The sequence below is a fragment of the Sclerotinia sclerotiorum genome, genomic scaffold (genome assembly GCF_000146945.2).
Source record: "Sclerotinia sclerotiorum 1980 UF-70 scaffold_6 genomic scaffold, whole genome shotgun sequence".
Classification (NCBI taxonomy): domain Eukaryota; kingdom Fungi; phylum Ascomycota; class Leotiomycetes; order Helotiales; family Sclerotiniaceae; genus Sclerotinia; species Sclerotinia sclerotiorum.
In genome coordinates this window covers 1,534,412-1,558,531 of record NW_001820830.1, presented here as the reverse complement: position 1 = coordinate 1,558,531, position 24,120 = coordinate 1,534,412, and the positions used below count along the sequence as shown (strand labels likewise).

The 24,120-nt window shown below is 43.3% G+C and overlaps 12 protein-coding genes across 12 annotated transcripts; 6 read left to right on the top strand and 6 right to left on the bottom strand.

Moving 5' to 3' along the window:
* Positions 1-483: 483 nt before the first annotated feature.
* SS1G_05422 (hypothetical protein) lies at positions 484-1,300 on the bottom strand (the record flags this gene model as incomplete). The annotated part of the gene is made up of 3 exons (XM_001593944.1): positions 484-488; positions 615-678; positions 896-1,300. 3 exons carry the CDS (start codon positions 1,298-1,300, stop codon positions 484-486), a joined length of 474 nt encoding a protein of 157 aa, XP_001593994.1.
* Positions 1,301-2,367: 1,067 nt separating this feature from the next.
* On the bottom strand, positions 2,368-3,915 carry SS1G_05421 (hypothetical protein; the record flags this gene model as incomplete). Its single annotated transcript, XM_001593943.1, has 3 exons — positions 2,368-2,983; positions 3,178-3,536; positions 3,679-3,915. The coding sequence occupies 3 exons, from the start codon at positions 3,913-3,915 to the stop codon at positions 2,368-2,370; spliced, it is 1,212 nt and encodes a 403-aa protein (XP_001593993.1).
* Positions 3,916-5,319: 1,404 nt separating this feature from the next.
* SS1G_05420 (hypothetical protein) lies at positions 5,320-5,893 on the bottom strand (the record flags this gene model as incomplete). Its single annotated transcript, XM_001593942.1, has 3 exons — positions 5,320-5,526; positions 5,576-5,741; positions 5,802-5,893. 3 exons carry the CDS (start codon positions 5,891-5,893, stop codon positions 5,320-5,322), a joined length of 465 nt encoding a protein of 154 aa, XP_001593992.1.
* A 1,450-nt stretch (positions 5,894-7,343) lies between these two features.
* Positions 7,344-8,007, top strand: SS1G_05419 (peroxiredoxin; the record flags this gene model as incomplete). The annotated part of the gene is made up of 3 exons (XM_001593941.1): positions 7,344-7,473; positions 7,557-7,759; positions 7,834-8,007. 3 exons carry the CDS (start codon positions 7,344-7,346, stop codon positions 8,005-8,007), a joined length of 507 nt encoding a protein of 168 aa, XP_001593991.1.
* A 1,090-nt stretch (positions 8,008-9,097) lies between these two features.
* SS1G_05418 (hypothetical protein) lies at positions 9,098-9,829 on the bottom strand (the record flags this gene model as incomplete). Its single annotated transcript, XM_001593940.1, has 3 exons — positions 9,098-9,150; positions 9,467-9,606; positions 9,744-9,829. The coding sequence occupies 3 exons, from the start codon at positions 9,827-9,829 to the stop codon at positions 9,098-9,100; spliced, it is 279 nt and encodes a 92-aa protein (XP_001593990.1).
* Positions 9,830-10,450: 621 nt separating this feature from the next.
* On the top strand, positions 10,451-11,505 carry SS1G_05417 (hypothetical protein; the record flags this gene model as incomplete). Its single annotated transcript, XM_001593939.1, has 4 exons — positions 10,451-10,740; positions 10,963-10,978; positions 11,131-11,267; positions 11,346-11,505. The coding sequence occupies 4 exons, from the start codon at positions 10,451-10,453 to the stop codon at positions 11,503-11,505; spliced, it is 603 nt and encodes a 200-aa protein (XP_001593989.1).
* Positions 11,506-12,095: 590 nt separating this feature from the next.
* SS1G_05416 (predicted protein) lies at positions 12,096-12,562 on the top strand (the record flags this gene model as incomplete). The annotated part of the gene is made up of 2 exons (XM_001593938.1): positions 12,096-12,102; positions 12,405-12,562. 2 exons carry the CDS (start codon positions 12,096-12,098, stop codon positions 12,560-12,562), a joined length of 165 nt encoding a protein of 54 aa, XP_001593988.1.
* A 1,970-nt stretch (positions 12,563-14,532) lies between these two features.
* Positions 14,533-16,245, bottom strand: SS1G_05415 (hypothetical protein; the record flags this gene model as incomplete). The annotated part of the gene is made up of 3 exons (XM_001593937.1): positions 14,533-14,834; positions 15,013-16,079; positions 16,172-16,245. The coding sequence occupies 3 exons, from the start codon at positions 16,243-16,245 to the stop codon at positions 14,533-14,535; spliced, it is 1,443 nt and encodes a 480-aa protein (XP_001593987.1).
* A 1,020-nt stretch (positions 16,246-17,265) lies between these two features.
* SS1G_05414 (hypothetical protein) lies at positions 17,266-19,233 on the bottom strand (the record flags this gene model as incomplete). The annotated part of the gene is made up of 1 exon (XM_001593936.1): positions 17,266-19,233. The coding sequence occupies one exon, from the start codon at positions 19,231-19,233 to the stop codon at positions 17,266-17,268; it is 1,968 nt and encodes a 655-aa protein (XP_001593986.1).
* Positions 19,234-20,071: 838 nt separating this feature from the next.
* Positions 20,072-20,242, top strand: SS1G_05413 (predicted protein; the record flags this gene model as incomplete). The annotated part of the gene is made up of 1 exon (XM_001593935.1): positions 20,072-20,242. One exon carries the CDS (start codon positions 20,072-20,074, stop codon positions 20,240-20,242), a length of 171 nt encoding a protein of 56 aa, XP_001593985.1.
* Positions 20,243-21,041: 799 nt separating this feature from the next.
* SS1G_05412 (predicted protein) lies at positions 21,042-21,167 on the top strand (the record flags this gene model as incomplete). The annotated part of the gene is made up of 1 exon (XM_001593934.1): positions 21,042-21,167. One exon carries the CDS (start codon positions 21,042-21,044, stop codon positions 21,165-21,167), a length of 126 nt encoding a protein of 41 aa, XP_001593984.1.
* A 1,360-nt stretch (positions 21,168-22,527) lies between these two features.
* Positions 22,528-23,562, top strand: SS1G_05411 (hypothetical protein; the record flags this gene model as incomplete). Its single annotated transcript, XM_001593933.1, has 1 exon — positions 22,528-23,562. The coding sequence occupies one exon, from the start codon at positions 22,528-22,530 to the stop codon at positions 23,560-23,562; it is 1,035 nt and encodes a 344-aa protein (XP_001593983.1).
* Positions 23,563-24,120: the final 558 nt, after the last annotated feature.

The following is a 24,120-nucleotide window of genomic DNA, read 5'->3' as shown; positions in this document are numbered from 1 at the left end:
TAATGTTGACGTGCATTCTGTATCTCGGTATCGTTAGGGGAGAGTACATGGAGGTGTAGAGAAGCGATAGCAAACATGGCGTAGAGAAGATTGGGAGATGCGAAAGCAAGTTTTGGGACTACGACCGACCAGAGATTTAAAGTTTCTGGGTTGTGACAACTGGGAAATGTGGGAGAGGTGTGAATGAGATACGTTTGAAGTAGTCTTAGTTCAAGCATTCGGCGAGCACTAGATTCAGGAAGGTCGTCACTGAAACTTTGGCTTGGGGCTGGTGGTATTGAGAGGTCCACCTGCGGAGAAACAGAAGTACTACTGAGGTCTTCAACCAGACCTTGTACACTGATGTGTTCTGGTGTAGAGGGGTTACTAGAGTTGCTTTTGACGGTCTGTGGGGATAATGCTGATGGTGGTGGCGGTGGTGGTTTGGTGTAAACGCATCCTAACCTATGCCTTACACAATTGTTGCAGACAGGTCTTGTCTCATCACACTATACGTTGATTAGCAGGATTTTTAGGTCCAACGTTACTTGCACAGAACATTGGAGATCGAAAGACTATCGAAAACATTTGTATACTGAGATGAATAGGATGAAAACGGACATTCATTTACATACATGCAAAAGTAAACCCATAATTGCGAAACGATGAAAGAAAAATCATTTGGTCAGAGAACTTTCTCTAGATCTCCTAATAAATCAGAAAATATATCCGTGAGACAACAACTAACATCAAGAAACGTTAAATGCTCCCTCGTACATCCATCGAATCAAGTAATACCTAGGTACAAGCGAAATGTAAGTCTCACAATTTCTTGGCAATATACCAACATCGAAATTTAAAAGAATATGTCAAAATTGAATCGTAAAAAAAGCCAATCAATGGAAAGATAACATACTTTGACACGTCTCGCCTTACATCTCTGACACCCATTCCTCGATTTCTTATGATACAACCTCGGAGCTTTTACTTTCTTCTGTCCCTTCGTCTGATCATTATCAGCTCCATCCTCATCCGGATGATTGGCATCAGGGCTGAGACTATCATGGGCATTCCGGAACGATTGGGAGGGAGGCTGTTCGAGATTTTGAATTTTTTCATCAGTTCTTGACAAATGAAAATCGGCATTCTCATCCTCATCCTCATTTACAAAATGCGCATCCGACGCAAAAGCAACAGAAGCCGAGCCGATTCCCGAGTCCGTGGCATTGGAAAGAGATGCAGATGGGATATTTCCCCTTCTGTGATGATCAGAGCGACGATCTAAACGATATTGCAGATCCGCGTCCGAGGATAAGTCCATGCTTCCCAGCCGTGCCGCGTCTGTTTTGACTGCAGGTTAACAGCCCTAAGAGCGAACGTGGCCCACCGTCCACACAGAATTAGGTGGTATTCTTTCCTGGTGACTAAGGGGTGTCAAAGCCGGTTGGATCGATCTATGCCTGCCTTATTTTAAGCGGTGACAGATCACGCTATACTTTGTTGATGTATAGTTGCGAATGGGCCTCTTCATGCGATTGCAACTGGGAAATGTGCAGTAAAGAGGGTCCGGGAGTTGGTGATTCGTGAATCGCATGTGAGTTGCATGTGGACGCATGTAAACTCTATCATGAACGAGGGAAATGCTTCATTTGAGGGGGTAAACAGGAGATGTCGTCGGGTTCGGTATCGTATGTCCAAGGGTGGGTAGGAGGATTTTTGGGGGATCTAGTGCTGCTTTTGAGAATGATGACGTTTCTTGAGTGGTTTTGGTGGTCTTGGTGGTCTTAAGGGCCAGGATGATGGATAAAATTTAAGGCGGCGGGGAGTAGGAGCATTTATCCGCGGGCGAAAACTGGCCAATTGGGCCTTGGAGAGCCACATCTTCTGGAAGACAAAACATGTGGTTAACATGTGGTAAACTTGTGGTTGTTCCCCGGAAAGTTTGATTGATCTCCTAACTGTTTGGCAAAACATCCCCTCGGAGGCTGAAACGCCATGCATATAGGATTTAAACACTGGATAATATTCGTCTGAAGTCTAAGGATCATCGTCATTATGACATACAACGTTTATTGATGCTTTACAAATATTCCGAGGGGACTGATGTGACGGTATATAGTATAATTGAAAATAACATCTTACAAATAAGGCTCTCATTACATAATACATGGCCAAGGTTCATAAAAAGTACAGTTACTTTCCGCAACTCCCATCCTTATCTTATAGCAAATATGAGGTAGCAAAACCAGCAGCCCCAGCAAATTTTGTACAAGTAATAAGGCATCTTATCATCCATATATCAAATGTTCATCCCAATACTACGCCTGCTTGAAAATACCACGCCTTCTTGAATTCATACCTCTCATTTCGCTTTATTGTCCTTACTACTCAGAAAAAACGACCCCCAGGGACAGCTAAGAAGATGACTGTAAAAACGAGAGCCACACCAAACCCAGCAAGCAAAGACTGCAGGAAGATTATGTCCTGTATCTGTCTCAATGCTGGTTCCTGTACCCAGACCTCTCGATCAAAGATCTTTCTGATAATGAACCTCTTCTCGTATTTCTTCATCCATGGATACTCTTCATTCTTCTCACTCTTTTCACCACTAGATGCGTCTTCCATGTTCATAGAGGATTCCTCGGACTCCCACAACTCCCAAGGTCGAAGATGTCGATGATGGAGCCCGTGTAGTACAACGCACATACCCCTTAATGCTGCATACAATGTGGAAGCACCCAGTACCCAGAACATTGCTGAAAATGCACGCCATCCTCGAGACATATTACTGAGGGTTGTAAGAGTTGCGTACAAGAAACCGAAAATAATAAGGGCCACACCAAGACCCTTGGCAAACACCTGACGTGGCTTATTACCATTACAAATACTCCAGCGGATAAAATTGGGATGTGCTTGGTGTCTCAAGCCGTATTCGACGGTTTTAATGATGGGTAGGAAGGCGGTGGGGTGTGTCGTAGTTGAAAGACATTCGATCAGAGTTCTCCTTTGACGTGAGGCGAGATTGAGTTGACGAGAACCATCATCTGCAATATATATGGCAATAATTCGATCGATTTCGTCACGGTACGGGAGATTAGTATCTGGAAATAGAGTCAGATTCTGTCGAAAAGAGTATGATAGAGCAATTACCTGGGACCTTAACACCAGCACGAACGAATACTTGCTTGGCAGTCTCACGATACGTAGCTTGGGCTGACAAGGGGAGCTTCCTTTGAGGAAGGCCCTTCTTTATCAACGTCTGCCTCCCAAGGGACTATAAACTGTGGTTGAGGATTCATGACTGTCTTGGTTTGATTTATTGGCTGCTCATCTTCAGCCCCATCATGAAAGCGAGATGCGAAATCGTTTTGGTATTCTGACAAGGCAAAAGCCTGGTTGTCCGAAGTGGCCGTTGCAGGAGGAGTTGAAAAGGGATTCGGCGGTTTCGGTCTCTCGAAACGAAGTTTATAATCTCGAAACCAGAGGAAGAACTGAAGGTTTTCTGGAGCGTGTTCAACGAATTGGAGGAAATTCATGAACTCCCTGACAGTCATAGGCTAAGAGAACCCATTAGCAACATGATGAGATACGGGTGTGATCCAGCTTCCATGATCAGTTATATGCATAAGGTATGCAGCTAGACTTAAGAAACGCCCAGGGCAGAAATTTTCAAAGGAATATAAATGAGATTCATCTTACAGGACAAGTTCCGCCATTGATAATATTATCGAATGAAAGAGCATCCGGAATGCCTTGAGAATATTTGCCGGAACCTTTTGACGGCGTCTGAGTGAGATCTACGCTGGACTCTGCCGGAGATTCTGTTGAGGATTCTGTCGAGGATTCCGTTGAAGCTGAATGTTTTATGATATAATCTGGACGACTGTAATTGACATTTGAAATAACCTCCCATAGGTAAGGTATAAAGCCCGACATGATTGCAATTTGATGAGAGCCAAAAAGGTAGCCAAGTTATGTAGTTGAAATTTTGAAACAGTAAAACAATAATATGGAAAAAGAATATACAGAACTAGCGTTTTATAAAAGTATCGTCAAACCAAGGGAAAGTGAGGATTGATATGAAAAGAGAAGGCACTGAAGACTTGAAAGGAAGGTACGCAGATGACTGCCGTGGATGTATTGGAACGATTGAACAACTTCAGACCAAGATCTGTGAATCAATAGGGCTTGAGATTGACGCGAGTGAGTAGAGGCGGTTTATTGTTCTATTATATCCTTTTGAAGATACTTTTCACGGCTGAATAGGGCATGCTTCACTCGGCCACCAGCAAGCCTCTTTACTGCACACATATGACGGTTCAAGGTTGAAATTTGCTTGCCGTCCAATGCTCGAACCCCATATTGGCGTAAAATTTTCTCACTCAAGCTCGATCCAATCGATCTTGTGAGTGGATGAGAACTAACTCTAAGCAAGCCTTGAGCCCATTGGTAGCCTTCGAAGAAAAAAGCCACAGTAGTGCGCAAGTGCTGAAACTCTATCTTTTGTGCCAGGACAAGCCCTGAAGAGATATGGAGTGGTTCTCGTCTCCACTTGCAACTCTCGATGAACAATATTTAGTTCAGATATGCTCGGTTACGTGACTGGCCACTGAGTGGCCCAAGTAGAAGTGTTCTTTGAGCTAGATGAGATTAATGATACGTTTCAACATTCTCATTGGAGAACTCATGCGATGGGGCTTAAAGACCACGAGGGATACACACAACATCTGAGGCTAGTTTAGATTCAAAAATCGAAATAGCAAGCCTTAGATCGCGGAAAGAATCTCAAAGGATCGAGCTAGAATCAGAAGCTTGTAGGTAGTATTGACAATTTGACAGAGGCCCACTTCGAATATCCCTGGACCGGCTGAGCGGGAGCTGATTGTTTTAAAAGGTTGAGGCTATGCTAGGAACCATCCAGGCTAAATATTGTATAGATTGGCGACTTGATGATATCTATAGAGTGGGGTGCACTTAATTTTGCGAGAGTTGCACTAAGGAGGGATAGACCAAGCAGAAGATGCGAAAGCCATCAACTTGGTTACTGTAAAGGCCGTGTGAAAATTGTCACTGGCGTTTCCTCCGAGTCATTCGAAACGATCATATGTTGGCCATAACATCGGGTGGAGATATATAAAATAAGACAAGAAACAAAAAGATCTGAGGGAAACAGATGCATCATGCATGATGCATTGAATGTCGATCGATTTGATGTGTGATGCATGCGGAGTGTGGAGAGACCAATTCTTATTTTAAGTTATATAATCACGACCGACAACAATACCACGGAGTAGACTCAGCAAAAATTGCTCCTTTCCTCAAAATACATCATCTATCATTTCACCAATGCTTTTCTGAAATCTCAACTTCATTAACATCCACCCCATCCTTAAACCACCTCTCCTCATCCGCAATCTTAACATCATTCCCACTCATCTGTCTCTTCCTCATCCTCCCATCAGTCGCAAAAGTCCAATCTTCAAGACCATAACATCTCCACCACTGGCTATCTTCATCATGAAATTCGTACCAGAACTGTACTGCTATCTATTCGAGTCATTAGCATCCTTTTTTCAGCCATCACCAGAAAACATACTTTATTCTCTGTAAATGCAAATAGTTCCTTTCTCAACCTATACCCATTTTCCTTTGCCCATTTCTTGCTTAGGAATTCTACGATTTCATCCTGGCCTCGGATAAATGTATCGCGGTTTCTCCAAATGGAATCTTCAGTATATGCATTTTTTACCACTTGAGGATTTCTAAAGTATGTCAATTGATCATCGGACGATTATCAAGTAAGATGGAGAATCATCACGTACTTTGTATTCCACACATCCTGAGCAGCTTTGACCTTGATCCGAGCAGTCTCTTCAGTAAAAGGAGGAACGGGTGGTTTAGTTGCTGATGCCATGTTGATTTTATAGAGAGAAAATATCAGTTTGGTTATTGAGATGATTGAAGTACAGGTATATAAGTATTAGAATCAGATGAAGGGTAGTTCTTTGAAGGATGTAGATGCATATGCACACTTGATTACTATTGACCTTGTTCAACAACAACAACTTATGTGTGTTTCTTTCAGCCCATCTTTACCCCTCAGTAACCTTATCATTGCGGACAAACGACAACCACAAATGCTTTCTCCATCTTTCACAGACTCATCAATTCCTTCTTACTCTTGAGCAAATAGCCTCAAAAATCATAACTGCTTTGATATTACCATAGTAAGATATTATTAGAGGCGGCAAGATAATCTTGCCATCAGCCAAAGCCCGGTTCCTCTCCCCTAATTTACTCATGAAATCCGAAATCCGAACAGCGCAAAAGCCGGCCCCAACTGCAGAAAACGGAAACCTCAACTTCCTATTCAGCGCAAGCTCTTCACATTAGGGATTTGTGGCTGTTTGAATCAAATACTTTTCAATTTGCATCTTACTGAATATCGATATTACCTAGGTAGTATTTGCAGCATGACTTTGTGTCACTGATTGGGATTTTCAATAGTTTTGGTTTTGCTTTGATCTCAGCTTGCTTGAAATTCAAATCGTTCACTCGGTCCCTTCTCGTCTCTCCCGTCTATCTAGATGCGATGTTGAAAATAGAAATGACCTCAAGATTCCAAGTTTTTGCTTTAAATCATTTTCTATTCTTGAGGATTTTACATCAAGGTTAATTAACCCGCAATGGTTTCAGGAGAATCTAGCCCATGGAACCATTGATTCCTTCCCTCTCAGCGCTTAAAATCCAGTAACCACTCCCTGAAAGACAATCGTACCAACCGTACGGTCCCGTCCAGTGTCAGCATACCGAAAGCCATCCAGCCCATCCCCAAAATCTAGAACGTCACGATTATGCAAGCAAGCTGACGTAATCACACTCACCTTTGAAATCAACGGTGGTCTAGTTTCAGGAACACAAAATTATACCCGTACAAATGTTCCAGAGAATGCCATCAGTCAGCGACGTATCCATAAAATGATGGAAAGTATGGATACTTTTCCAACATCAGTAACGAATCACAGAGAGGAATTGATGGGTTTAGTGGAGTATATTACCTAACCAAGATGAATAAAGTTGAGTAAAGTGAATACTTTGGGACAAAGCTAGTGGTGGGGTAGAATGTGCTTGAAGTGCAAAAAGTGAGTTAATGGCTCCGAAGACGGGTGCGATATGAGGTAGGGTAAAGTTTGTTGGGTAGTAGTATTTGTATATATATATATGTAGGAAACTGTCTCTTTCTCATCTTCCTTTCCTATTCTTATTTCCTGCATCACATATAATTACTTGCTATAATATCAAGCAATATCAATCACATCCACACAAACACATATACACACACACAAAACCTCACCAACATCAAAATGTCCGAAGCAACCTTGAAACTCGGTGATTCTCTCCCAGAAGGCATCAAGTTCGGCTGGATTGCCCCCTCTCCCGAAAATGAAGATATCAAAGCTTGCGGAATCCCAATCTCATATAATGCATCCAAAGGTACCTATCTAACTATCCATCCATCCATTTAACTAGATTTCCCCCTCCCAAACTCCCCTCAAACTCCCACTAACAATCCACAGAATGGGCCAACAAAAAAGTCGTAGTCTTTTCCCTCCCAGGTGCTTTCACCCCTACATGCAGCGCATCCCATCTACCAGGCTACATCTCCAACCTCCCTGCTTTCCGCGAGAAGGGCGTCGATGTCGTGGCTACCATTGCCTATAATGATCCTTTCGTAATGAGCGCATGGGGAAAAGCAAATGGTATTCATAATGAAGATATTGTACGTCTTCTCTTCTCTTCTCCTCCTTCCTATCCCTCTTCCTATAAATCCTCACTAATCTTTACACCGCGTAGCTCTTCCTCTCCGATGCCGACTGTGCTTTCTCGAAGCTTCTTGGATGGACTGCCGGCGAACGGACTGGTCGTTATGCTCTCGTTATTGATAATGGAAAGATTGTATATGCGGAGAAGGAGCCTGGAAGAGAGGTGACGGTTTCTGGTGCTGAGGCTGTGTTGAGCAAGTTGTAGGTTTTGATGGAATGGAATGGAAGGGGAGGGGAGGGAAGGAATGAAAAATAACGTCGATACGATACCAATACACATACATGATAGAAATTTGCGGGCGAGATATTGAGCATGGGATAGATGGAAGATTAGATGGCTGGGTAGATGGCTAGGTGGATGGCTAGATGGTTATACAGAAAACATAGAGGGAGTACCATATTGATCTCTACTCAAAGTATACATGTGTTTTTGATCGCTAGCTATTTTCAGTCATCTTCTCTGAAACAACTCCATCCATCACCAAACCATGAGACATCTGCTATTCCATCAAGTTCGAAGACACCAAATCCCTCCGTCCCCAGTAATCGAAGAGTCAAAATCTATCACACAAATCGTCTCTCATAATCTTTTCCAGCAGCCTCGATACACGTTACCCGTGACCCCTCCAACTGCGATATCGGAAGTTACAATTGTGCATGCATTTTGCACTCAGGAGGGTATCTAATCATGAGATATAGACACCAATACATATGGCATACTGATGAAGTTTCAAAAGTCGAAAAGGGAGGTGAAATGATGTATTGAGCTGGTGTTTTGTACAAGTAAGATTACATGCACGTGGAGACGCGTGTATGTGTAATATGTGGAATGTTACACGGAGTGGTGATATTGTGGGTGGTGGGAGATATATGATATGAGGTTGGGGTATTTAGGGGATGTGGAAATGGCAATGGCGATTGTTTAGTCTCCTAGTTTTCGTAGATGGAGGGGAAATGGAAAATGAAAAATGGAAAGTGGAAATGATGGGGATAGGATATACTTATATCCCATCATCCACAAACGACAGCATATATCTCAGATCTTCCTCTCAAGATAAATCCAAAAAACATCCCAGTCTACATCGGATGACTTCATAACATAATGCTTATTTAGCACCCTCTTTCCGGAGCTCTATCTTCGTCTCATCCGCGGGATATGTACAACGGCTCCTTGCTTCTACTTTCTTTGTCCATTAGAGGTTCTCATTCCATGCTTCCCATTTCATGCTTCCCATTTCATGACTCCATTTACGACTCCCACTACCGCAACCCTGACCTCGCTAGCAAACTCCCATTTATTGCTTGACTAACCCTGTAACCTTTTCTTCGATTTCTTTATCTGACAGTCCTGTTCAGCCCGAGTTAGCATTTCCCTTCCAGTTGAGCGCGATTAGAGGTTTCCCCCAGCATTCCTTGCCATCTCAGTCCAATTGATAATTGGAGCCCTCAATGGCAATGTGCATCCCAATTCATAGTCACTTCTCTTCACCCCGCTCCAGCCTACACACTCTTTACAACACACAATCTAAATCACCCCCTCCTTAATCCACGTCTTCCATTCTCTCTCACACTCCCACTGCACCCCTACATTGCACCCCTTCTCATTCTACTCCAAGCAATCACCTAACAAATAGACCATAGACCATAATCAAAGATCAACCTACCAGCTAAATCCTCGCTAACCTCCCTCCCAAACTCATATCGTGCATAAACCTTCGGCTGTGTACCCGCTGCCTCTCTCAACATTATTGGCGTATTTGGATTGTGCTTTTTCATCGTTGGGTATGTTCTTGCGAGGAATGATCTGGAGGGGTTGTTAGATTCGGCATTGCAATATTGCAGTTATCGAACTGAGACGAAGGGAAATATGGTAGAATATATGAAATATCAGACAAGGAGGAGCCTCCAGCTGGAAAGAAGAACAAGGATGAGATATCATACCTAGTGGCATCACTATGAGCACCTGTCTGACAAAATAAAAACCTGACTTCCTTCAAAGTCTGCGAGAATGCGTATTTGGCCGACATATTGATAAATATCCTTTCTTCCTTTCCCAAAGAATTCCGCGTCTATTCTCCTTTCCTCTGTCGCGGTTTTGCAGTGTCGTATGTGGAAAGTCAATTGTTCATCGCTGGACTAGCTTCAGTGAAGCTATCCGGACATTGATAATGCGTTTTAGGTTTTTTCTGGTTAACGTATTTATGCAGAAGTTTGTCAATTAATGAATTCAGCCACAGCACAAAAATCCCTTTATGCAAGATCAAGCAGCATAATTTCACCAGCCACTTTATGCCACCCTCCGACGGACTCCGACATCAAGACACAACTGAACAAAGTCTGGTAAGGCAAAAGAGCTGGATATTTTGGTTGATTATTTGAATTTGAATAAATTGACAAATTAAAATGTGAGTAGTATATTTCTTGTCTTTATTTAACTCCTATATCAGCTTTGTTATACTCAAGGGAGATTGGGGAGAGGTGAAGTTTGGGAGATATTTTGAATAGTGTGAAATGAATTTATACCAATACTAACCCCGGAGTAGCAACGGTTATTTCCATCCACCTCAAACCTCAAATACATAGCAATATACTACCCCATCAACACCACCACACTTCACCTCGAATTTCCACAAATCCTCACCACAAGAATGGCGCCATCAACTCTCACCCGCGCCCTGCGCTTCAATCCAACTTCCATCAACAAATTCGTCTCCTCTACCCCTTCCTCTACCTCAGCAGCATCCTGTTTCTTCACCTCTAACTCTTCGTCTGCGCGCCAGTACTCAACAATTAGAAATGCATTTGCACGAACTCGTTTTGCGGGAAAGCAGACCAAGAGATTTCAGAGTACAGAGGCAGCTGCTGCGACTGCGGCGCAGGTTAGTTGGTTTAAAAGGATGTGGGATAGTCCAATTGGGTTGAAGACTGTGCATTTTTGGTAGGTTTGGGATTTTTCTTTGGGTGCTTGGTTTGGTTTTAGTCTTGGTTTGTGGGAAGAGAGAGAGACAGTGAGATGGAGTAGGGGTGTATGGGGGAAGATAAAAGGGAAATTCTTTGGACAAAGGTGCTCATGTTGAGAAATGGAGATATGGGATCTGTGAGATTAGGGAGAGCATAGCCAAATGTATGAATTTATGCTAACTACCATTTTTTAATATAGGGCTCCTGTCATGAAGGTATATAAATCCCCATTCCCCCGCGCTGTTCCATCACTATATGCTTGGAATTTGCACAATCTCCAAGCTTCCAAAAGCCCTTCTCAACCATCCAATGCCACTCTCTTGGGATCCTTTTTTTAGCAATTAATTAATAGCTAACTTATTATCAGTGGGCTCTTGTCTTAGCTGGTATCTCTGATCTTGCTCGTCCTGCCGAAAAACTTTCTCTTACCCAAAACGCCGCTCTCACTGCTACTGGTATCATTTGGACTCGATGGTGTTTAATCATTAAGCCAAGAAATATTCTGTATGTTCCCTTCTCCCTTTGTGTTTTCTCTAGAATATCATCTTCGCTCCATCTTGTACGAAACTAATGAATGAAAAGCCTCGCAACCGTCAACTTTTTCCTGGGCATGGTCGGTGTCGTCCAAGTGACCCGTATCCTCATACATCAACGCAGCGAAAAGACAAAATCGCTCACTGACAAAGCGGCTGAGGTCGGTCATGATGTGAAGGGAAAGGTTGAGGGTGCTATTAAATCATAAATATTCACATCCTTAAAGGAAGATATGATATGGGGGAATAGAAAAAGCTACGGCTCAGGAAACTCCTCATGGGGAAACTAGAGGCAAAGTATGGAAAGTTCCCACAAAGCACGGTGGCAGGTTTGCAATTTTTCTCCCTGCGAATAGATGAAACAACTTGAATTGAACACGGTACAGAGAATTTCCTTGGTCCGACACGAGCTTTTTTTAATTTGCATTTTGTGCTATGCAGAAGTTCTATATCTGAGAAAGATATGGAGGATTTGGATGAATGAATCAGGAGTTCATTTCCGATATGATATGAGCTGGTGATGAAGGGGTGAAGGGGAACCGTACTTGTACACTACTAAACCTAACTTTCATAATTCAAAAATGCTTTCTGGGTTTCTATATACAGTGTTCTTTATGCTTCTATATGTTTAATATGGGTACAATGGGAAGGAAGGAAATATGTGTGAACCGGACATAATTTTTATTTCGTACAGTGTTAGCTACCTAAGTAGCTAAGTATACCATTCACATTTAGCCTGTGAAAAATACGAAAAGGTGCTGAATATATATAATATTAACATTATCTACCTAGGTAGGTAATGTTAGGTAAGTGTAAATATGAGTAGTACTATACCTAAAGTTCCTAAACACGTCTCTTTAAGATAAGAATATAAATTAGATATTGATACTATCTATATTGACCTAGGTCTAGGTATCTAGCACACATTTGTTCATTCATTTATTTCCTGGCCACATAATAAACATTTATCGGATAATAGAATTGAAAATTCTTGTGTTTGTGGTGTAGCTGCGGGGTGTGGGATTGTGTTTACCTAGTATCTTCTTTGGGTTTGAGGTTTGAGATTTGGAATGGGGTTGGAGGGGTTGAAAAAATTGAAGGGTTTGAGGAAGAGGCTGGGTTGAGCTTTTTGAGTGGTTGTGGGCGGGGGGGGGGGGGGGAAGGGAAGAGTGGGAAGAGTGGGAAGAGTGGGAAGAGTTGGAGGAGTTGGAAGAGTTGGAAGAGTGGGAAGAATGGGAAGAGTGGGAGGAGTTGGAAGAGTGGTAAAAATGGGAAGAGTGGGCAGGATTGGAAGAGTTGGAGGAGTGGGAGCAGTTGGACCAGTGGAAAAAAGTTGCAAAATGTCACGACTGGCAAGAGTTGCAATTGATTGATTTTAGAGCCTGATTGCGTTTGAGGAATCGGTTTTCTCTTTCGTATTTCGTATTTTGTAATGCTGGATATTAGATGCTAGATGATGGGGTTTGAGGTTAAGGTTTGGAGTCTGGAATTTGGAGTTTGAAGTTCGAGTTGGGTTCGGTGTTGAGCTTGAGGTATAGACTTTCAGTAGATGGATCACGCAAAAGAAGGTTGGGGAGATGTGGAAATTGTGAAAATTTTGGTGTAAGAATGGATGATGTAGAGTAGAGGGGTTTGATGTTGATGATATCGCTCAAGGAACTGAGGTTGGATGATTCATGGGCAGAGGGGGAGAAGGAGAGAGTATGAGATTTCTAATTCCAGAAACAAAAATACCGAGGGTATTGTAAAATTTAGGAGACAATTCTTTTTTTCCTATCTTGATGTTGATGGGAAGGAAGGAAGATGTATAAGCACAGAGCTGATTTCCACTGTGGTAGTTCCACAGTGATAAAACTACATCATACTCGGATGCAAGGTAAAACAACATTGTCTGGATGAAAATGAAGAGGGATTTTCATTATTTTCTCGAGAATATATCTACATATTTAGGTAGGATGTTAGGGAGAAAGAAGGGCAGTCAATAAAGTTGGTGTAATGAAAATGGTTCTTAGAGTTCGTTGTTTTAGTCCGTCACTTGTTCTCTATATTACTTCATACAAGGTATCTCTCTAAAATATATTTCCTTCATCGAGCAACCCGCCGTATTCCTTCCCCTTCCCTTTCTCCCGCTCTCCCTCATCACCACCACTCATCATTTCCATAACACCCCTCATATTCTCAAACCACGGCTGTAATCTCATTCCCAAGCAAATGCACCCGTCCCTCCCCCATCCTCCCTCCTGCGACCTTCTCACACCCCTCTTTTCTAAGAAACCCCCGCCCCTACCCACCTTCCAAAAAAGGCTCTAACCCCATCTTTCTCCCCCTCCCCACACACACAAACACAAAAAACAACCTCCATTACCCCTTACTCTCTCTCTAATAAAAGGCAAAAAATACATACAACAGTAGGGATTCGCTGGTGGTCACCCACCCAACTACTAATCTACCGATCTGAAGCTTGTGTATGGCAGAGCGGACGGGATGCCCAATTCTCTTCAGTCTATGGTCGTATGTGTCCGTCTTTGAGGTTTTAGGGTTTATATTCTACTCACCTTATACTCCAATCTATTTTTTTCCTCCGAGAACCTTGGAAGGGAGGGTAGGGTATACCTAAGTTGATGAGAAGTGAAATGAAGAGAAGCAAAAGAAATCTCACTATCTTGTATTCCACCTTTTGAGTAATAACTCCCCCGATTAAATACTCACATATATTATTATTATAAAAATATTTTCGATACCCATTTCCGTGGGTTAATATAACATAAAAATATAGATCACATAACTATATATAGGATATACCTAATCTAAGACAAATAGCATAGGATTTTGAGGAGAAATGTTAGTTAAAACTTAAAGTCCTGTCTAATTAGATGGATTAGCTAGCTAGTCTGAGAGGCTGAATTCCATCTTCCTGATAATTTGGAATGAAGGGACAATTCTTCATAAGTTTGCGACGAGTATTGTATCCCACTTGGAAGTTTGCATTGTGAGATTACAAACGAAGCAAAAAGCTTGCACAATATAAGAAGCTTGAAACTTTAGTGGCGATGAGGTTTGACGAAGCCGTCGTAATGAGTTTATTTGGAGTGGAAAGGTACAGCATCACGCGGATGCATAAATGTATAAAGATGATTGTATAGTGTAGAAGTCATGATATCATAATTCATAAATGGAGTCTGCAAGCGCTTCATGAGCTCTCAATGTAATGGCACCATAACTCCTTGACAGACTCGTTAATATTCCGTGCCATCATCATCACCCATTCCATTCCGTTCTTCAAATACCATGAAAGGAGACTCTTCATCTCCATCAGAAACTCTTTTCCACTCCTCCTCGACATCCTTCAAGACTAGATCATTGAAGGCGAGGTCTAGTTTATCCTTGGTTCCTTGCTGCTCGTAATATACGCTATAAAGGACTTGTCCACCATCACCCTCGTTTGTCCCGAGAAACTTAGAGATGACCTCATCTAAAAGAAATTTGCCAGTCTGCGTGGTGGAAGATGCGGGAAGGAGAGTAGTAGCGTATAGGATACCTAAAGTCATCATTAGCTATTTGGTACCACAAAAGTAAGGTCAAATAATTTGAGAATGATGGTAGCATTATCAGACAGGGTTGTTATCTTCAATTGAATTCAGACAATGTAGATAAGTATTTGAAGTTTGTTCATCATATAATGCGTGATTGAGTAGAAAAGAAGAGATAATACTAACATTGACCGGCAGGGCATTCACCAGTTTCGCTGGAATGAGCCATGATATACACTGGATAATCTTGAGTGATATCTGGTGTTGATATGGTTTTCGTTGGAAAAACGATGACAGATACAGCAGAGGCTGGAGAACCTTCTACTGTACTAGTGAAAAGGGTTTTCAAAGGCGACGACACAATAGCCATAGTTTTGGCAACTCGTGTTGGGTCGGGAGGTGCGTCTTTGTTAATTCGAGTAATGTATCTGGTTTTAACCTTCTCATCATTCGACAGCTCGACTTCATGTATTGTGGTGCCGTCATCCTCAATACATTTCTCATCGCGGATGCCTGTTCCCAAAACATAAACCCCACCACCTACTGCACCAGCTCTACACGCAACTTGCGCAATTTCAGCTCCACCACCCCATTTAGGTACGACAGCTCCAAATCCAGGACCAAAAACACCAATTGATGTCAGATGTCTATGGATTCTCGGCAGCGCGTATTCCACTTTTGTATCCTCAAGTGTGTCGAGTGACAATGTCAAAGCTCCAATGAGTATCTGCAGATTCTGAGGAAGTTTGAATTCATCCGCGAGAAACTGGGACAATCCCATCTCGGCTTTGTCTTGCCAGACGTCAACCTGATTCTCGTAGTCCACGACAAATTTCAAGAATTTCATCAGCGATCGCTTCGCGCGATTATCGATACTGTCATCTTGAAAGATATCTTCTCGACCTGATGGCAGACGTTTCAGTGATGCATCGTTATATAAGAACCAGCTACCGGCAGCTTGAAATTCTAAGTGTTTGTAGACTTTCGAGGAGACGAGGGCGGACAGGAGTGGTGATCGCGTGTAAATTATTTGTGGCGAGAGGGTAAGATTGTATGCTCTGGAGAAGCTTAGCTTCTCTTTATGGGCAGAATCATATGCTGCGGAAGCATTGCTGAAAGTTGATGTACTGTTCCGCGAAACCGACCGCTTCACCCATGCATCTATTTCCTGCAAACTAAAGGCTGCTTCTTCATCTCCATAGTACTCATTACTATCGACGTGCAATATTTTCTTGTTCGAACGAGAGAGGGCTCTTCATGCTACTATGTTAGTTAGTTTTCTTCTTAAACTGCCTCGTCTTCTGCAACCAGGTCCACGGCGGAACTGATAAAGTCATTAACTTACAAGGCAAGCAAAGAATGCTTCAACCCAGTGCCCTCAATCACCAAGTCCCATTGCGTTTCACTCAAGGATTCCATTTTACTACGATCGCGAAAAGTTTGTGCGATTTATATTGAGGCTGAGTGGGTCACCCTTGGGCTTACTAGCTCAATCGCTAAAACCAACTTTAATCCAAACTAGGTTTAGCGTTTCAATTTTCTCAAGCTATGATAAATTTCTCACGAAATCTTTTTTTCTTTCCCTTATCAGTCGTCCGACACAATTCAAATCTTCGCATTCCTCATGAAGATGCGGTCGTAGGGAAAGATCTTTCAGTAGATCTTTCTAGTTGGACGAAAGACCAATTCAGCGTCCTGTATCTACTGCTCTGGAAACTATGTTCTGAAGGAAGCGGTTCGTAATGGTTGCTACATATCAATGGCCGACGGGATATCTCTAAAAGTTGGAATTTTATCCCCCACCTTGAGTTATCATCAGGCATGCAAAGGGAAATATTTGTGATACGGGATATACAATTTACAAGGCTAGTTATTACGGTGCTCGAATGGCAGATGCAGATGCTGCAGGTTTATCGATATGTAGTATAACGGGACACATTGACGTGGTTCGGAACCTCAGGGAATACAAATGCTGTGCTGGTTCCTTATTGAAATGGCTATATTGCTACAGCGTTTCATCCGCCTGTTGTGTTGTATTCGGAAATTCAGTCTTAACCGCCGTCCGTCTACCGAAGTGGTCTTGTTGTACTGCATTACTATGGCCTCGGTCTTCTCGCAGATATATACTGCAGCCAGGTGATTTATATACTAGGTAGCCTTCAAATGCAATTGTTTCATTTCAGGAATTGTTCTGTGATCATTAAGTGTTTGAGATTATAACAGTACCGGCTCATGAGCCTATGATGAATTACAAAAAATAGTTGAGGGGATTACTCCAAATAGAGATGCCCACAATTTCCCGCCTTGATGCCCTTTGGTATAAATTTTTTGGGATCCAGGCTCTCTCCCATTGCCCCATAACACCATTAGACTTAAGTATTTACTGATTTTTGAACGTCCAGCTCATAAATAACACCCACACCCACGAATAAACCCCAATTAAATAGCATAATTTTCAGTATGTAGGAAAATCTCGTCTTTACTGTCATCGCCCCAAATATCCGCTTGCAGCTTCGCCACCGTAGTTGCTACATTGATACGCATTTCAGGAGGACCGCAAACAAAGACGCATGTCCTCCTACCGAATATACCATGTCCATCAGGCCCCCCAGTGGCCATCTCCTTCAGCATATATCCTAGATCAGGACGACCATACTCAGTAGTCCACCCTTCCTTTTTCTTGGGCGCAACAAATGCAAAACGCATGAGATTCTTTTGGAACAGAGTAGGTGTTGATGCGAAGCCAAAGTCAAAGGTTGGATCCGGGATGCTTTGTTGGAAATTTGACTGCGGAATCTGGAGCTTTAATTCCTCCGACTTTTGTCTCAAGTGAGCGGGTTGCGGGGGTTTCAAAGAAGGCATGGCCTCTATCTCATTTGACGTCTTCGGTGTGTCTTTTGCTGGAGGTGTGGGTGCGTACTCTCGGGGCGCGAATTGTTCTGAGAGCCGACCTTCTTCCGAAGATTGCATATCAGGATTGTATTGCTCTGCATGGTCTTCAACATGGTCCTGAGGATTATAGCTATTGCGTGCTGTATCAGGAATAAAGCTAGCTCGATTAGAATCGGCTGAGGGCGGAGCGTATTGGAAATGAGGAGCATCTAGCTTTTGTGGGGGTGCTGGAAAGTGGAATGATTCTTTGGAATCACTTTGTACTTTGGTAGCCAAACCTAGAGGCGACAAGAATTTTCGGGTAGCCTCGTGGGAATCCGGGGATAATGCTGCCAACAGAGAACGTGTCTTCTCAGAGTTCTTCAATTTTGACCCTGTCGTTGGTGGTGGAGGAAATGAGGTTTGTACATTAGGGTGCAGTCTTGGTTGTAGATGTTTCGAATGTGGTAAAGATGTTATAGCATCTTCATCCTCTCTTCTCAATTCCCTTTCCATCTCTTCGTTGCCCTGAGCTTCATCACGAATGAGAGCCGAGTTCCGTTTAGATGCAATACCTGCAACAAAACCGTCCAACTTGTCGTGAAATGCCGTGCTCAACGGTCGTTGAGCTCGTCCAGCAACATCTGTCTTTGCATATCTCTTTGCCGTCGTCACAAAGAATTGGCAATTAATAGTGTCCGGCGGTGCGTATTCTCTGCAGATCCTAAGCTCTTCCTTAAACCAATCCATGGATTCAAGCCTCTTCAATGCCCATACAACTTCAATCTTCTGAGTGACTGCTTTCCCATCCCTCATTCTCTTAATCAAGTTTAGTAGCTGTGAAACGATGGCTGTGATGCCACTCCCGCCAGCGAAAAGAATAACAGTGTCGAACGCGGCAAGTTCTCGTTGCATACCGCCGTATGGTCCATCTAGATAAGCGCGATATGTTTTGAAAGGGCCGTTGTGAGTAGCAGTCTCAAGGACTTTCTTAGTAAACCCTCCAAATGGTCTGAATACCACAGTACAATCCCTATATTGTTCGCCGTACTCGGACGGGAAGTCTTCACTGCAGAGAGAAGAGATGGTAAACGGGTGGTTTTCGAACACGGAGATCCCCGGCATACGGAGGTAGACGTATTGACCAGGCCTCCATGTCATCTGTGTTGGAACAGTTACCTTGATTGCATTCTCTGCCATCAGAGTAATAGCAGCCTCGTCACCAACCAAAAAAGAGCTTCTCCACGGCTTTGACCAGTTCAAATTACCGATGCGCGTGAGATAAGCTAAAGCCCAGATGGCGACGGTTGCGTAAAGGTAGCTCCAGGAGGTAAGATAATTATTAGTGTGCCAAAACAACATGCCCACATAAACTACGGCTGCTGGGATATGGAGAACGACGAATAGTTCGTATGCAAGTCTTCGAACGATTGGCAATGACCCAATAATGAGCCATCCTAGAGGCACCAGGCAAGCGATTCCAGTCCCATAGATGATGCCACGGCTTGCTGGGAAAAGTTTGCCAAAAACTGTCATTCCTCCATCATCCCATACAGGTTGTACGTAAAAGGGGATTGTGTGCACGAGGGCCAGGAAGAGACACAAGTACCCTCCCCATCGATGAAAGACACCTAGTCGATCATGACCTATTCCTGTTATCCATGAGATCAGATTGGACTTCATGGCCGTAGCAATTAACCACGGAGTCATCGCCACAGACATCATTCCTGCCCTGATAGCCAGCGGAGGAGATCCATACCGAATGCTTTCCCAATAGAGCGGCTGGGGTAAGAAACATTGGAGTGTGACAAAAATTAGGCCGATTATTAGTATTGCAAAGGCCGCCAAAGAGGGAAACGCGGTGATAAGTCTTTTCTTGTATCGAAGCTCTGGAATTGGACGATAGAATACCCATCTAAACAATGCTAATGTATCGTTTATTAATGGTATTGACGACCAATGTGACCCTTTTGTGACAGCAATAAATGGTTTCTCATCAGGGATCGGTGCAGGAAAGAATTGCTGCTCTGATCCTGCAGTATGGATATTTGACATTGTGTATTCATCTTGCTGTTGCTGATAGTAGCGTACTAATTGTTTCTCGACTTCATTTTTGTGGTATGCTTGTCGCAGCTTGTCCGTCCAAAGATGATATGCTCTAGTTATTGCGACTAGGCAAACTAAAATCAGCGGAAAGTAAGTCCATGCCAATGCATATTTCCCTGCTTTCTTCCATGGATCCAGAGTATTAGCTGCGACCAGGCCAGGAGGGCTAGTGGCCGTGAGTGGGATATTTATCCGTTTTGCAAAATCCTTAACGGTCTGAGACGCAACCCCCACAACAGATGTTTCCTGTGACGTTAGATCAACCATCATGGACTCGGAGGCGGATCAAATCTCCAAAGATATTCGATGTCCAAGATGGAAGTTTTATCTGACCAAAATCGAGTCCGAGTTCGATATGTGTCGACTTGTACTTGGCGAGCAGAGTATATCCAAAGGATGCCGGATCGAATTCAAAGTGGTGAAGGTCCCAGTAGGATGACTCTAGTATATATGATGAACATCGGGTCTCGAAAATTGTAGCGGCATCTAGTTACTCGTGTCGTAAGGATGGTGAGTCTGTAGGATGTAGGGGGATTCCGGATCCCTCAGTCGACACAAGAGACTTGAGCGAGCGATAATGATGATAGGATATTTTAAGGGAAATCGACCAAAGCGAGGCACGACAAGTCTATACGGCAACAGCTTCTCTGGATAAAGTCTGATATATCACAAGAATATCGGTGTGGGGAATGGCCGATGATTAGTACGCCAAGATCCACAATGTTCCTGCAGGTGGATTAAATCCGTCACTTCGTCACCTGCAACCACTGATTTATTGCATCCGATCACCTCGAGGTATGCACAAACCCGGAACCGAAAGGCGTCCAAAAAGACAAGGGGTTAGTAGATTCAAGGCGAGAAACTCGACTTTCCCTTATACTCTAGTATGATGGGTGGCAAGGTGAACTTCACAGAACGTAGTGTTTACTCGGTATGTTATTGTCTCGTTGGCAAAAAATGTGGTTTGTTCTACAATGGTATTGGTCGCGCCACTTCTAGGATGATAGCGGCGAGTCGAAGATTTGGACCCCGAAGCGGATGTGCCCTGTCTTGGTCAAGGAAGATGCCGCGGTTTCCGTTATCGACTACCATGTAAGTGGCTCCCGCCTAGCAAATGATATACAGACTGAAGAGTGTGGAGGGCGGGCGTGCGTAGATGACTCAAGATTAATAACAACGATACTCACATGAGGACATTTCAACTCCCTCACGTTCTTCGGCAGTCCGTGTTATTCAATATGACGGTTGCAATTTTGCTTCATGCCCAACAGAAAGGAAAGGGGAAGAATCTTGCAGCACCATCTCGTTGCGAGGAGTGTGATACGCATGCATGGCCGAGGGTACATGTTGAATGGCGTTGTTGAACAAAGTCAAGATCAAGATTTTTCCTATGGCCCGAAAGGAATTGGCCAGTCAAACTTCAAGGATGGCTTTCTCCAATGAGACAATAAAAAACGTGATTGTGCAATTTTGCAAATTTGTGATAATTTCTCTGGTGGTATCAACCAATCATTGTCTGTGATGGATGTTTTGAAGGTTGCAGCGCAGAGGGGCGCTAACACACGCACGTTGATTGCCTCGCTTATATTTTAGCTGCTGAAAGGGGCCCTGTAAGTTGCAATATCCCCGGCTTGGTAGGTCGTACAACCATCTACAGGATAAATTCGATTTCCTGATCGTAAGTAACATTGCCGTTGCCCAATTATCATCTCCAAACGACTCGTAAGATTAAACAATGATCATTGATGAGATCCCGACATTAGGGCCATTGGAGCAAGTTGATGTACAACATGTTGGAACCTCTCACGATTAATTAAAAGCTTCTCCACCTCGTCACAGTTTCGTTATTACGAAGACGATAACAATGGCTTTCCAATTTGGGGCAATATGCGCGTGTGGTACTCGAATCCCGAAAGAATAGACTTACATATCCATGGGCTATTTGACATTGGCTCGATATAGCCAGTTGCTCCGATAAATTGCCTATAGTTCAAATGCTATATCTTGAAATGGAATATTCTCCCTTCCCCCCATCAATTACCTTGAACGAGGATGGAAAGCGCTTATCAGTAATATCTCCGGACTGGTTGACCGGCAGTTCAATGACAGTCGGCTCTCTATCAAAATTCAGAAGCCATGAGACAAACTTTGTGATTGAGAGAAAGTTTGATTGTGCTCTGCTAAGATTGCGGAGCACGTCTGCAAACAGAATTTCAATAACTCTGTAGACCCATCAGAACTTCCAGCCCGCGCTCAGTCCTCGACTCTCCATTTCACCTCCACCAACTTCCAAGCTTGGTCTGCGCTGCTCAAGTGGGGATAATTGAGACAAATGCACACCCTTTATGTGTTGCAGCCTGCAGGCACGAATTCAACAAGGGCTTCTCTGTCGACCGAGTATGAGGTATGTAGCCAGCTTGAATTGACCCTGTGAATGAATAAAATTATGAATGGCAAGGTAAGGGGCGAGTGTCACACTGCGCCCAAGGCACTCGGTACTGCGTTGACGTGAATTTCTCTGGTGGTCCGAGGTGAGCATGGAAGATTTTTCAGCCTTGTCCTCAGCTGTCTTTTAATTGGCTAATATCATACAGCTACACCCGCAACTAGCATTGTTAGCTCCAAAAAGAAAAACAAGTTCAGCCGATGACATTCAACTGATAAACTCAAGGTTCCGCCTCGTGATCTTCAATACGAGCAGGTAAATAATAAAACCCTTCAACAATGACATCTACAGCTCAACCCACACTCTCGTTTCCTCGGGAAACTTTTGCGAAGCTCTCTCCTCATCCATATCTCCTCGCACATCTCCAACCAAGCTCTCCAACTAATTCATCTAAACGCGCAAATGGCCGATCGCCAACTCAATTTCGTGGCCCACACATCAATACCGGCTCACTCACTCATGCTGAGGGTAGCGCGGTCGTACGTATAGGAGATACCGCCGTCGTCTGTGGAGTCCGAGGTGAAATTCTTCTTGCCAGCAATGTTGGAACCTACAGAGTCGACAAGTCTACGACCGCTCCCTCGTCGCGACCGGGGTACAATGAAGCAAAAGAATTGGATTTACTGGTTCCAAACATTGAGCTAGCTACAGGATGTTCGCCTGCATTTTTACCTGGTCAGCCACCGACTACATTGGCGCAAAGTTTAAGCACGAGGATATATTCATTATTACACAGTTCGCGCATGGTAGATGATGAGGACTTGAGAATTTGGTATCAGCCACCAGATCTGAACGAACAGGATAGAATGGAAGATGAAGAAGAACCAGAGAGCGTTGAGCCCGAAGTTAAGGCATTTTGGACTTTATACATCGACATTTTGTTCATTTCGCTTGATGGAAACCCATTTGATGCTGCTTGGGCCGCTGTTGTATCCGCTTTGAGGAATGTGAGATTACCAAAGGCACATTGGGACGTAGATCGAGAGATGATACTTTGTGATGATGAGATATCTTTATCCAAGAGACTTAATTTGAGAGGACTGCCAGTTGCTGTCACATGTTTGGTATTCAAGGCAAAAGAGCAAAAGCGCGGAAAGGATAAGAAATATTGGGTCTTGGCGGATCCGGACACATTTGAAGAAGGATTATGCGATGAGTCTATCACTATGGTCGTTGACTGTGAAGCAGGCAAACCAAAAATAATGGGGTTGTCGAAAGTTGGCGGCACAACAGTTGGAAGGGACGAGATGAAGCACATTCTGGAGTTAGCCGAGACAAGATGGCATGAATTAAGTCCATTGCTAAGTGGATAATTGTACAAACATTAATTTAAGACGAGATTATATGTATTCGCCATTCTCTTAGTGAAGAATGAGCACAAATTGACCCTAGTTTAGGAGGCTGAGATTGTAACGAATTCGATCTCTGCAGTAAAGACCACTTTCTCCTCCTGTTATTAGTAAAAGAAACTCATCACCACCCAATTGTGATTGCTGTCATATCACCATGGGCTAGGGAGATTGATAGAAAGCTTGCATATGATGATGCACTTTCGACCCGTGGGAACTCGGTCATCACAAATACTTTTGGTCATAACCCAAGTTTATATTCGTGGTAGACTCTACCCTGTTGAGTAAATGCGTGAAGCGATCAATTTATACTGTTGAATATCGCTTAGCTCACTTTTTTTAAGCCTTTGCAAGATCTTGTGGTCTTATTAAGGTGGCACCAATAAGTCGCGCTTGGCCAATCTATTGTCAGAATTTTCTTTTTCATATTTTCGAGATTGCTTGAAAACTGTTGAAGTTATTTCGATAGGCGAACCCCAGTTCACTCTTTAATTATGGGTAGATATATTTTGGTATTCTATT